Raw genomic sequence first — 14,555 nt, 5'->3', positions numbered from 1 at the left:
AACACAAAGGGCTCTGGTCTTGCTTAGGTCTTTGCTGCTGTGATTGTAAATGTCATTAGTAAAACTACTAATAGGTGGTACAATCAAGAAGCCTGAAAGATATACTGGGTTTAATGTTTACATTTAGGTAATGTGTGTTATTGCTGTCACCAGAGAGCATAATGTGAAGTAACATTCAAAGAATGATTTAACTTAAAACCCAGCACCATTGAAATGAAATTAGGAACACTGTATGAAATTGCCTCCTCTCCTTTACATGCCTCCCTCTCTTTCACAGAATGCCTTGCTTCCAGCGGGATTTCGGCAAAAGGACCAGACCACGAAACCTGCCACGGGCCCTTTTGACAGAGAGCGCCTGCTCTCCTACCTGGAGAAGCAAGCACTGGAGCACAAAGACAGAGAAGACTTTGTACCATTTACGGGGGAAAAAAAAGGTACAGTCCACCTTCATGTGGGTGTTGAGTAATGGACTGCCTGGTACAGGCATCTGCTGTGCCTGGCCTTTATGTGGAATATGCTGGGACAAAAGAGGTGGAGGCTGTTACTGTGCAACGTGAAGCTCACGAGTCAGATCTAGAGCTGTTGAGGCAGGAGATGAAGTGGTGATTTAATCTGCCGTGTAGTGGTCTGCCTTGCTACACTGGAATTACAGTGGCAAGTTTAACCAGGGAATGGGAACACACAAATGCCCATCCAGCAAAGGGTTCCAAGAGCAGCTCCCAGATCAGTAAATATCTCTATTTGCAGTCAAGCATGGACAAAGGTGGCCTTGCTACCATGACTTGGACTGTTCCCATGTCCAGCATTGGGCCCATGCAAGGGTACTGTAGTGGGGGAGTGTTTAGGAGGAAACATATAAATACCTTTCTGAGTAAGTATTGCCTACAATTGCTGTAAGTAATACCTCAGGGAACACACTTACAGAAAATGAGTATTTTTCCACTTGTTTACTAGCACATCTGGCAATGCTATTTAATGCAGACAGTTTCTCTGCTTCCCTTTGCCCTACAGCCACAGGAAAAAAAGGAAAAACAGGAAAACCTAACTCTAATCATGCAAACATTGGTAGGATAACCTTAGGGTTACAGGAACAGTCATATTTTTAAGTAAACAGCTTTCCTTTAGCATCATTATCTCCTTTTCCTTATTTATATATGAAGTGAATAAAAATGCCTACCTCAGGCCACCCCTTTATTCAAGAAGGAACTTTCTATATCTGGGTCCATTTCTGGCCATCTGATGAATTTGCCATTATTTTGATGGGATCCTCTTAAGGCAAAGGACAGATTTCAAGAAAGTCAAAGGCATCATTTTTTACTTTATGTATCATTACCAAAGATAGAAAATGTTATTTGCAGGCCAAGAGTTGTTACTATCATTACATTGTGTTATCAGTCTTGGAAACAATGGTTTTAGACAAATGTGATATTTTTCAGCTAGATCTGATTTACATGTTGTTTTATCATGCAGCATGTTCTTTAACCTACTTCTTCCACCATTGTAACATGTGATTTAGTGCTATTCACAGGGTTGATTCTGAGCCCACTGAAATGCAGTGACGCTACAGTGATTTTGCTGGTAGCAGGACTGAGCAAGTACATACTGTACAGAAAGGAAAATGGTTTCTTGTAGTATGGATTTATTACCAGTTGTTTTCAGTCTCCTACACACCACTGTGTCAGAGTAGTACAAGTTACTGCTTGCAGGTCTCTGCATATTTACACCAATATCTTCAGTCAGGTCTCACCTTACTGATATTTACTGACTTAGGGCTAAGACTTCACATTTTGCACTGTAGTCATGTCCGAGGTCTCTAAACATGCCTGAAAGAAAAGTACATAGAAAACCAGCAGTGTGTGGAATCGCATATACCCATAGGACTGGCACTTGATCTGTACAGAACTAATCCTTATATTGTCCCTGACAGTGTTGTTGTATATACTGGCCCGTTTATTTTATTTCAGTTTTCTTTTGATGAGGCTAAGGCAGTTTTATTCCAGTGTTTGCTTCCAGATACCCTTAGAGTGCTTATTAGTGCTGCTTATTAATTCCTGGTGTCCCAGGTGTGGAAGTACCAGTGCTTCACAAACACCAATAACCACACATTTCGCTTTTTTCTCAGCACAGTTAATTCAGCCATGCTAGCACTTAAAGCTATTCATAATTTGGCTTTTGAGTCACTGTGATCATTTCCTTCAAAATTACAATGTTAACAATTACCACAATTATGAGGTTATGAAACATTTTAGGCTAAAGGAATTATTCCCTTAATTTCCCCTGTTCCTTGTACACCACCAGTTCCTGACAAAGTCCTCATTATCAGCTTTAGCAGATTAAGTCAAATGAAAACAACCACATGTTCCATGATATCCGCAGTCATTTTACAATTACAATTTAATCCAAAGAATTCTACTGAATTTTCTTTGAAGTCAAAAGCCAAATACCATGAAAATACCCTCTGTTTCTTTGTTAATATTAGAAATAACTGAATTAATCTGAGGTCTGATGAGGTCCAGTACCTTGACAATTGCAAACTGGATGGGCTGCACAGTCTCATTTTCCATGCTGCTGTAAGAGAGCTGGCTTTTAGAAAGAATCTGTTTATTTTAAGCTTGGCACATCCCTATTGGTGCTTGAGTTTCTCTTCTGCTGCCCCTGGCTTGCTCAGCAGAAGGTGTCCTACAGAAAAACCAGTAGACTTCAAGCACTGGGCTTTGCTGCCTCCTTTTCTTGTTCTCTGTTCCCTTGCTCTGCACTGCAAAGACTTCACGCACAATTTGAGCCTTATAAACACATGACTGAAACCTCTGAGTGCCAAATGCACCGAAATCTTCCCATAAATTGTACCATAATCCTGCTGATACGGTGAATCTGGTGAAACATGAGGACTGCTACAGAGAGGCTGTGTGTGGCTGGCTCTGGATCATAGATTCCATGCTTGTAACTGCAGCATTACTTATTTTGACACTCAATTCAAAAAAACAATAACAAAATAACTGTATTAAAATATTAATTAGTTGATTTGCATTTATAAGATGATATTTTCCATGCAAGGAAATAAAGCAGTTCTGCCAGATGTGATACTACGTGCCCAATTTAAAGTCACTTTAATTACAGAATAATTAGTATTCTTCCAAACCTTAGTAATTAGTTCAGGATAAATAATTTACATTTCTAAGCTGTGTCCTCAAAAGCAGCTAAAGAAGGATATCTCTTGAGGAAAAGCTTATTCCTCACCTTCTGCATGTTGATGGTCTCTAAAGTGTACTTAAAGATGGGTAAATACATGATTCTATTATACAGATGCCTGTTAAATGATTTCTTTGCATTATAGCAGCACTGTAATGTAGCTGTATGATAAATAGCCCAACTTAATTTTACACTAATTCTGCTGGTTAAAAAATAACTTCTGCAGTAGCTTTAAAATGCATCCAGTGGTGTATAGTTAGAAATGAGAGGTGTGGTGCCAATGTACCATTTGGCACTATTTACCACTCGAGAATATTTGTATGTCAGTAGGATTAGAATATGTCAAGTGTGGTTTAAGCTTTTGTCAGTGTTTTATACTTTGGTATTTGTCTGCTACTGGGAGAGCATTTATTTTTTCAAACTTAAGAAGTGGGATGCTGCTACCAAATGTTAAGTGACATTTCTACCAGTTTCTACATTTGGCATGCAAAGCTGATACTGACTTCAGAATTCAATGATGAACTGAAGAGAAGGTGGCATTTAAATTACAGTCCTTCCAGAATAGTCCATGATACATCATTATTTTTTATCTACAGTCTCTGCCTCTCTGTTTTTTGTTGCTAATAGCTTATTAAAAAGTTCTTGACCAAAAAGCAATACCAGGCAGCTGCTGAGGGATGAATTTCAGTTGCCTGCGTTGGTCTCTACATACTGAACACAGCCATAAGGTTTTGATTGTGCTAGAAAACAAGCCAAAACAAATTCCAGAGCTGACAGGGATATTCAGAGTGGTTGAAACACAGGAAGTGTTAAATATGAGCTCAAGTTGGGGGGCTGATCGTGTAGGGAATTGCCTTGGTTTTGATTGTAATCATGGTTTGGAAAAGTTGGAGATGTTTGGCAGAAACAATCAAACGTATGGCATGCATTAGATTGTATACGCTCTGCCATATTTCAGCTTGTTAACATGCTACATTAATTGCTGTACAAAAGAAGACTTTAAGCCTATACAGAACAGCTCTCAAATTTCAGTGAAACCCCATTATTAATGAGGAATGGAGGTACAGAGAGTTAGGGCTGATAACTGTAGCCATAGCAACTGGCAGTTTGTAAGTATTTATTTTATGTATTTTTGGATTAGTTCCTACTTAGGACAGATATTCTAGAAATCCCTACATAGAGCCTGATGAACCACAGAAGTTACTTATACTGACACACTGCGTTTAGCACATCAGCTGGAAAAGCTGGTTATCACACTTCGATCACTGAGAAGCCTTTTCTGTATCATTTTCAAGTTCACGAAAGGTTTCAGGAATAAAAAGAAAGGTGGAGAAAGTAAGGGGCAGTGCAGGCACAAAGTATTAGAGTAATGTCAATGCTGCATGTTTTCTCTCTTACTGAGTGCAGTATGCACATCTGATCTCAATTAAGATCCAAGGACTACTGTAATACAAACATGAACTATTAACATTTCTGTTCCTGCTTTGTTGCAGTGGTTCTTGTAACTACATGATACTAATGAAACATAATTGAAAAAGTTATGTTGTTGTGAAATATTAGATATGAGAAGTAAGCAATGCCATTTTTAATTGCTATAAGGATTGTTGTTTCAACTCTTCACCACTACCTCTGTTTTCTACAAGGTCTTCCACTCCTTGCCAAACCATTTCATTTTGGAACCAATCCAGTTCTCATCAGTCATGGAAAAACTCCAGTGGATTGGGCTATTATTATTTGTGGTTGGAAAGGGAAGGTGAACTCACTTGTATGTGATTAAATGCTGACATTTTTAGCCAACTGATAAAATGGAAAAGGAAGAAAATAAGGATGATTAAACAGAACTTTCGGCCAAAGCCCTGTTTCCAGTTGCTCTGGCAGAGCCCATCTATCTTGCATGTGCCAAGCAGAGTATCAATACACAGTATTAGTAATAACGACAGTCATTTTCAGAAGGCTGAAGTATTAGAGCAGATGCTAATGAGTTCCGACTACAGTTTCTCTAACAGACTATATGAAAAGGTTAGGGTTTGGTTTAGAGACACGGCATCTTTGTTGTCTTGACAAGGGCAGTCTTTTCACCCCCAATGCTGAAATGGTTTGTTTAAATTTTTGTCATCATCTTCCTGTTCTTCAAGGCTTAAATTCAGAATCGACGTTTGTCTCTTAAAGTACTGAAGGTGCTGCAGTAGCTGACAGTAATGCCTCAGCCAGTGCCTTTCACTGCTTGCTTTTATAAGACCCTGTTTTAGTTGCTCATGACTTTGCCAAACTTGCACAGTTCACACTGAAATTTCCCATGCTGAGAGTCTGCCTCAGGCTGAATTTTTGGGAAGTGTCAGCAAAAAGGACTTGGCTGTTCCCAAGAACAAGATTAGGAGAAAACACATTGTTTTAGCCCTCTTAAATCTTTCCAGCTGTTTTTTTTATGAGCTGCAGTGCCTCCATGCTTTGAAGAAGGGACTTGAAATGTATGCCCTTTGGAATCCCCAGGGAAATACACTTTAATTTGGTATCCTCAAAATATTATGCTTTCTTGTACCTCCAGTTTGTGATAGTGTTCTCCAAATATCCCTCCTGCAGTGAGTATTAGTTATGTCCTCAGAGCTTCTGCCTGCATGTGCAGAGAGCACACGTGATAGCATAGCAGAGCCTGGAGAGACCTGGCGTGGCCAGATGGAAGGTGTGTGGGATATGCAAGATGCTCTTTGGGATTGCTCATCTGAGAGGACACTGCCACACCAGAACCAAGGGCAGAAGTCTCCCTCCTGCTCTCACAGCGCTTTCCACACTTCGTCAGTGCGCTGTAAAGGAATGAAAAAGAGTGAACAGCCAGCAAAGAGGCTAGTGCAGAGGTGGAGGGATTGGTTTTCAAGGAGCTGTATGAATATGTTCAGGATGAGGGACTAGATGTGGCAGCTCTACTGTAGAAGATGTAGAAGAGAGCAGTGGTAAGGAAGAGAGGACAGAGGTGGTGGGAAGGCTCAGGATTCAAAGGTGTGCAAAACCAGGAGACACGGGAGATGGAGAAGGCACGGGGGCAGTGAAGAAGGATATAAGGAATAGAAGAGATGCCAGAGAGGAACAGAACTAGGGTGGCATCTGGCCCAAGTTTCAAGGTTCTTTGATATCCCTGAGAACCTGAAGCCCAGCAGCACAGCTTGACTCTGTTGCCATTCCACATCAGACATAAGAGCTTTCTCCTCTGTTGGTGAATCAGGTTAATCCAGGTGGTAAACCAGAGGGCTGCTCTAGGACTACAAGGATCCGAAACAACTGGGATAATGTGATAATCCATGTGAGGGTCTGATTAAATTCTGGGCTTCCTTCTGTTTTAAAGATTATAGGTTGGCTTTTGTTTATTTTTATTTGAGAATGTATACTTTTCAGAAGAATACTTTAAAGGGAATTTCTAAGGTGGCAGACACAGCACACTGGTCAAAGATGCTGGTGCAGTTTAAGTTCATTCTTTTGAGAAGTTTTAAGTTCATTCTTTTAAGAACTTTGGAAAGCTTAACTTTGCAACCTTCCTATCCATTATCATGAATTTTAAGACCTGGAATATGCAGACACAAATCCAAGAGTAACAGTACAGCAGCAATTATGACACTGCATATTAATTACTACTGGCTTTCAGTTTCACACGTATTTGAACTTGGCTTATTTTCTTTTTTCATAATACATGTTTTTTCCTGATAAGAACTAATTGAGCTCCATTTTCATAGAATATTTGTAGGGAGGAATTTAAGGCTCAAAAGGGAAGAATGTGCAAAATGGAAAAAGTGAATCAAGTGCCTGTGATTTATGCAAGGCAGATTTCCAAGATTATTGAATTTCACTCCTAAGGTCAGTGTCGCATTCTCTAATTGAGAATAAACAGGCACTCACTGTAGTCAAAGATTCATTGAAAAGTAGGAAGTAATAAGTGTAACCGGATATTTTCTTGAAAGTACAATAATCTGAGGTACAGTTTATAGGAAAAGAGAGCACATTTTTGTTTTACAGTTGTGGCAGGAAGTGCATTTATATTATGCAATTAAGTAAGTATCCCTAATAAACTGATGTTAAATGAAAGAACATTTTTACAGCAAGTATAAATGGCTTATTTCCCATTGCTCTGTGCTTTGTGGAGTTTTGGCTTGTACAAGGTGGGAATAAACACTAAGTATTTATACTAAATATAAAAGGTGGAAATTTATATTTATGCATGAAAGCGTAATAACGTAAGCAGGAAGGCAGAGAGAAGACATATCAGAAATGATGTTCCAAATGCTGAAAACTATAAATGAAGGTGAAATCCTCAAAATATTTAAATGCCTTTTCTTTTTTCCTTTATACAACAATAAACAAATAAACCTACTTCAAGAAAATGCACTCGAAGTAGTTCCCTGCTCAATTAATACAGTTTCCTAAGATGTGCATATGGGGTTGTGCAGTTAACTATTACTATATGAGATGAAGTTAGGGATGCATCTCATTTCCTTGCTTTACTTTGACACTGCTTTACTGGGGTCATTGGCACAATGCAGGAAGTCAAAGCTTACTGAAACAAAGTGGCAAAATTATGTCTAGGGTTTTATGACCTTATTACTTTTTTTCATAGAATTTTTCCTTTGACCTCACTCTGCATTTCTGTGTCTCTCTGTAGTCCTTTGTATTGAATCCTTCTCTCTGGTTTTCAATGGATTTTTCCCCCCAAGCTTCTTTTGATTAAAACATGAACCATATCATATTTCAAGTTGAATAGAAGTTTTGCAGTGTGTGAAAAGTAATAGGTCTGCAGTAGGCTGAGGCAGGGCCAATCTCTACCCACTGCATTCACAGTCAGAAAGACCATGGGTTATAATAAGCCTCCTCAGTCATCTCCAGGTCACCCCAGGGATTTACCCCAGTTTGACTGAAGGAAGGGGAGAATGGCATTGATTTATGCTTAAAATTTCGTGTTGAAAAAAGCACTTTGGATTCCAGACAGTTTGGGTTTCAATGCATGTGTAAAAATAAAATGATATTTTAACACTTACTTTTTTTCCCCTGAAATTGAATTTTGTTTTGCAGTTAAACACCAGATTATTTTTGTACATAAATGTGGTTATATTTGTGCTGTTAACTCTGACGTAGCTCAAGTATGATATGTATAAACATAGCTTTTGTCACTGTGTTTTTCACTGATAGAAAGATAAACTATTATTATTAAGGCTTAGAACAGAACATTGGCATGTTGTGGAGGGAAAATGTAACACAATTAATTACACCACAATTAATGTTATAATAAAGTACCTTCTGAAATACAGCAGGAATATAAATAGCACCAAGAGCAGCAGCCTTTCATCATAAATCTCATTTTAAAATAATAAACATTACTATTCTTCCAATGCTTCTTCCAAAGAACACATTTTAAATTTAAGCTGGACCATTGAAACAAGCAAGCCATAATCCATATTTTATTTTGGCAGCGAATTCCATGATGGCACTTTATAATGAATTTACAATGTATGGATGTGGGACTAGAAGGGACGGCCTGAATCTTTAAACTCTGTCCTTAAAATAATGAAGGAAAACTGCTTGAAAGGTCTATGAACACAGACACCACTTCTGCTGGTGGTGGACTAATAACATGGTAAATGCATAAACTCTCCTAACCTTTATCTGCTATGCTACAGCATCTCTTCACAGTGGGATAATGCAAAAGAATGTTCTTCTCGAGATAGCAGGAAAAGAGTATTTAAAAAACGCCCCTAGACATGAGCAAGGCCCACATATATTAAAGATGTGTTGCCAGATTTGACATGACCTTTCCCCTTTAAATGTTTCAGATAACCAATAATAGAATCTTTTCTCTATAACATTTGCCAAGAATGCTTTAAATGAAACTATCGTTGGGGTCATACACACATTTAAACAGATTTGGGCTGCCATCCAACAATTACATATGCCTGAAACAAATGCTTAAAAATTGTATTCCTATATATGTGAACTGCACAGAAACAGTATGAGCCTGTACTGGTTTCCATTATCCCTGGATTCCTTGCTACACAAGATACTTGCTCTACCCATGTCCACTATCCCTAGAGAAGGACAATATATATTAGATATTGTGTCCAGTTTACACCAGACTCGAGGTCCTGTGTCTCCTAATGTGTGAAAGTATAGACTTCTATTAGCATTTGTTCACAGTGTGGCTCAGGTTTGGGTCTGTGAAGAATCACTTAGTGCCTGATGGAGAGGTTTCGTGCAAGCTGTGGAGCACAGCTGTCAAGGGATAGTATTATCAGTCAGGATAAAGGAAAGTAGGATTCCCTTGAGATCTCAGACAACCTACTGATTACTTGAAACTCATGTGGAACCACCAGTGATGAGAAAGGAAAATACTTTATGGATAGCACTGCTTGCTATTGATTGCTTACTCAGATAGTCCGATTAATTTTGGTCTTCTAGTTTCCAGCATAGTAATGACTTCCTTATGTGTTATCCTTAGAAGTCAAACTGGCATCAAGTTTTGGTCAGTGGTGTCTGGAGCTGCTATCCAACACTCCAGATTAGGTGGTTGTACAGAGAGAGTCTGAAATCTTAGCACCTGAGCTGTTATGAAATCTGGAGAACATGACTAATCGTACCTTCACAGAGTATTTCTCCCCTCCCCCCCCCCGATTTCCACTTGACTTTTGTTTGATGCTACTGAGATAACTGTCTCTGATTTATATCACCTACTACATGGTGAAAGATAAATGATTCTTACCTTTGGCCCACAAAGGCTTTTTTCTTCTAGAAGCCTCTTAAAAAAATGACCTACTTAAAATATTTCCTGAACAATGAATCATAATATGATATTTCTGTCTTTCTGCATAACCTTCTGCCCAATTTTGTAATCAGAAATTATGTACTATTGGTACAAGTATTTCTAGAGTAAATAATTCAGACCTTGCCAGAGTTCCAGAAATTTCCATTTTTTTTTTTTTCCTGAGCTTATTCAGTGACCTCAGTTATGGAAGCTGACAGTACAGAAATTGCTGTAGACAAAGAGATAAATGAATAGGGTATTATCTAAATGAAAATGATACTTTGGACCATGGTGGGGAAGGATTAAGCGACGAAAGGATGACAGTGTTGAAAAAAGAGAGGCAAAGCATCTGTAGTTCAACACTAAATATCAGAACTGCGATTATTAATGGTAAGAAAATGATATCACTAATACAGTCAAAATTAGGCTATTTTAGAGACATTCCAGAAAGCCATGGGATATGCTTCAAGCATTACATTTAGAGTGTACAAAGCTACGCAAGAAGACAATTTAAAGTTGACCGTGGGCCAAAGCCACCTGCATCCAGAGGTCATCCCAGCTTCATTACAATGGGATTAACTAAAGCCTGCTTGAGAAGTTGTTAGGGACAAGGTGAGAGGAACTACTCCACAGCAGAGTAAAACATGGGAATTCACAGAACTGTCAGAACACTGACACCATCTGTTGCATGTGTCGTCATTTGCTGTATTACTGACTATGGGTTTGGTATCGGAAAGTGCTGAATGGGAGAAAAGCCCCAGCAGTGCTGGTGATTGAAGTGCAGCCTTAGCTCTGATGTCAAGGGCCTCACTCCAAGCATTTGCAGTTACATCATCACACTCCTAAAGTTAACTACAATAGCAGGCCAAAGGAGAAGTGGGATGGTTTATGTTGTTTCTGGATTTATCCTACAATTTTCTCATTTCAGCAGAAGGGACCATGATCTCAGTCCTGGGGGCATATAGCATGAAAACACACACCTGCTGACCTCAGTGTAACAGCAGCATACACAGAGGGACAAAGAGATCAGGAGTGTTTCTTGGGGAACATATGGTTTAACTCAGTTCATACTTTCCAGGCCTGCCCTTTTAGGGTAAGGCTACTTATGTGAATGATTATCAGAAGACACAGAGGGGAAATACTCAGGGAGAGGGTGGGAATTAAATTCCGTTACTGGAGGAGAACAGGTTTACTGAGCTTTCAGGCTCTTGTATGGAATTTGGTAAACTGAAAGGTTCTTGCAGTCGGATGGTTTTAACTGCTTCTAGTGCCTCGTTTAACTGTAAAAGAAAAATGTGTGCAAGCTTTTTGTGTAGACCTGATTCTCCCTGTTTAAGGTCAAAGGAACTTCAGAAAAATCCCAGCTGTGACTGCTCCTAGGGATTTATCTTAGGGAATTTGCTTTCACATTAATAAGCACCAATAAGGAGCAGAAGTCTGTACCTTTTATTTTTAGATTCTGGTGTGGAAGATACTATTGCGTAAGAAAGAGGAAACCAGGCATTTCCACTATCACAGACCTACTCTTAGCACTGCCAGGAGGCAGAGGAGTTGTTCCAATAATTCATTATTCATTTTGGCTTTTTTCTTGTCTTAGGAAAAATATTTATCCCTAAAGAAAAGCCCATAGAAACCCGTACAGAAGAGAAAGTGACCCTGGATCCAGAACTAGAAGAAGCCCTGGCCAGCGCTTCAGATACTGAGCTCTATGATCTTGCAGGTTAGATAATGTATAGGTATGATCCCCCTACATGCCTGGTTCTTCTCTGCCTAACCTGCCACCAGCAGTGTCTCATGATCATCTCCCAGGCATCTGCTGTTTCACTTTTCCATAAGAATAAACTGATGATAAAAGTAAAAATCTACACAGAGTTAATAACATTTAATTAATACATGATCCTACAGAATAACACCTAATTAGATAACTTATGGGAGAAGTATCAGCAAATAAAACACAATTTATTCTCTGACACTACAGAAGTTCAAGCATGTACAGTTAAATTCTTCTCAGATATGCCAGACAGAAAGCAGTAAGAGGTTCAGTCTGTATATGAGGAAAAAAGGAATTATTAGGAGTAACCCAAAGAGTTTCTGGATTTCCCTCCCTGGATGTTTTTAGGATTCAGCTTGACAAAGCCATGGCTGACCTCATTAACGCTGACAACATTCCTGCTTGAGGGGGCAGCCTGGACAAGATGACCCGCAGCAGTTCCTTCCAGCTGGCATTTCTGTGATGTGCATACTACATTGATTCAATTGCTCAAAAATCCATGTTAAAAATGTCTGTATGTCCAGTACTTAGACCTCAAAAGACCCTCCCTACAAACAAGCATGACTCAGAATGAATATTTTATAAAGGGGTTTTGTTTGGGGACTTAAACTAGAATTTGTAGCAGATATTTTTCTGCAGTCTTTGTTCCTGCCATTAACGTTGTATCCTGTTGCTGGTATTTACACATTTTAGCTGTTCTTGGAGTGCACAACATGGTCAACAACCCAAAATTTGATGAAGGAGGAGCCCGCAGTAAAGATGGAAAAGGAACTGTAAGAAGTAAGCAAGCTGATTTCTCTTGTGGGCTGTATTTCATGTTCAGAGACTTTACACCTAGAGGTTGGTTGTATTGGTCTAATTTAGTGTAATGTAACTGGGCCTTACCTTAATTGATCTAATTATTCATGAGGGGTAGCTCTTTAAGATAAATACAATCTTAAAATTAATTATGTATAATGACAACAGTACTACGCAAACAAATCATTCCTAAGGAGCTTTGCTTTCCTAGAAAGCAATATCTGGCTCTGCAGAGGTGCTTGAAAGTATGAGAGTATTTAAGAAGCTAAGACATACATATTTTCTTTACACTTCAGTGTAGGTAGCAGATGGAAAACATAGTGAGCTGTGGCTAAGAGGTGGCCATGACACAGGCCAGGCCATCTCACCCCAAGTATATTTGCTCAGCTGAAGAATGACTTGTAACCATGGGGCTCAAATGTGGCACAATCCCTAGCAGAATCACATTGGTGACTAGAGTCACATCGAGTTGCATTCACAAGGAGCCAACAACCACATGGATGTGTTCCTGCCCCAGCTACTCTCTCTGATCTACTACCTCCCACCTTTGCCTTGTGGCAGCGTGTTTAAGTGTTGTCTGTTATATGGTTCCTTAGGTACACAGGAAGCGTAATCGTTCAGGAAATTCCCCAACAGAAACATCTGTAGTTACTAAAAACAAATGCAGAAATGTTTGCACTAGATAAACAGACCTTTGCTGAATCAGATCTTAGCTCAGCAACCAACAGGAGGCTGGATGGGGAGAGAAGTGGGTACGTCTGAATTCCAAGTTTTTCTTGAGTACTTCCAGGTCTTGATCAGGAGCTTGTCACCTCCAAGCTTTGGAATATCAAGTGAGCTAAATTTTGCTTTTTAAGACAAAATCATGGAATGCCCTTTTCTAGGGAAATTACTCAAGAAGCTTCTTCTAAGGCCACGGGAACAGCAGCTATCTTTAACAAGGACTTTAATTTTCATGCTTCATTACTAAAGTGGAGGTGGGAAAGTTGACAGGACATCGTGCCACTTCATTTCTCTCAGGATTAAGACTGCTCTGCAAGCCTGCCTAACAGGGCACTGTGCGGCCTGCCGTCTATCTCATAGGAGGCACTGCAAGCATTACACAGATTACACAGATTTCAGAATATTTTTGTTGCACTGAGTGAAAATGTCAGCTATGTGAGTCAGCTACACTGTGCTCCAATCACACAGTTAAGAACCAGAAAGTCACATCTCTGTATTCTTTGGTTCAAAAGCAAGACCTTTTCTTAGCCAATTAAAATGCTTTGGTAAAAGAGGGAGACATCTCAAACAGCTGCCCATCAATGCGGCAGAACAGCATGATGATTAAAGAAACAAGATATAACTCATGAGAAGCAACAAGAAATAGAAAGTGAAAAAGGCTGCTGGCTGCAGTCTGAGCATACTGTGATGTCTAACCTGAGGGCAGGGTGCTAGTGTCTCTCCAGCTCCCAGCTTGGCATAGTGTTACCACTAGTGCAAAACATGCTTTGCTGGTTTTTCTTTACTTTGCATCTTTGCATCTAAGGTGAATTCACTTTATTCATTGTACCTACTCCCTAGGAAGGCTGGAGTGTTAATTTAGTGATACGTGAGGTCTCTCGGGGACTTAGTGAAATAAAAAGTTCAGAGTGCAAGGGAGCAGAGTGAAAACCAGCTCCAGGTTTGTGTATGACTTCATCTCTACTAAGAGTTCTAAAAAAATACTTGGTTTTCTTTTGGTCTGTGATATGGCATGAACTTTACCCATTGCTCTGAACAGCAATGTGTAGTATGTTGAGACTTGAGCATGTCTTCAAAATCACTCACTGTCTGCAACGTAAAAGGGTATAAACATACTTGTGGTCAGTAACATATTCCTTGGTGGGCTGGTTGGTCAGGGATTATAAATTAATCTCTGAAACTACATGCATGGGAATTAGAAGTAGTAATTGTGTTCTAACCTATGATTTTTATGAATCTCCAAGAATATTTATAGCCCATAGCTTCCAGCATTAAAACCTCTATCTCTTTGGAGCATGA

At 39.3% G+C, this 14,555-nt stretch overlaps 1 protein-coding gene across 1 annotated transcript in view; it reads left to right on the top strand.

Annotated features, from left to right (window-relative positions):
- The window catches only part of LOC133209059 (tropomodulin-2), a 34,594-nt gene that overhangs the window by 11,768 nt on the left and 8,271 nt on the right, over window positions 1-14,555 (top strand). Inside the window, exons 3-5 of the mRNA XM_061347403.1 lie at window positions 278-434; window positions 11,562-11,684; window positions 12,429-12,515. Coding sequence (XP_061203387.1) covers window positions 278-434; window positions 11,562-11,684; window positions 12,429-12,515 — 367 coding nt within the window. The remainder of the gene's footprint in view (window positions 1-277; window positions 435-11,561; window positions 11,685-12,428; window positions 12,516-14,555) is intronic.

Source organism: Neopsephotus bourkii, unplaced genomic scaffold, assembly GCF_033783945.1.
Source record: "Neopsephotus bourkii isolate Nb327-2 ecotype Australia unplaced genomic scaffold, CSIRO-AGI_Nbou_v1 NB_318, whole genome shotgun sequence".
Taxonomy (NCBI): Eukaryota; Metazoa; Chordata; class Aves; order Psittaciformes; family Psittacidae; genus Neopsephotus; species Neopsephotus bourkii.
The sequence above is the reverse complement of the archived record's forward strand: the minus strand, read 5'-3'. Positions and strand labels throughout refer to the sequence as shown.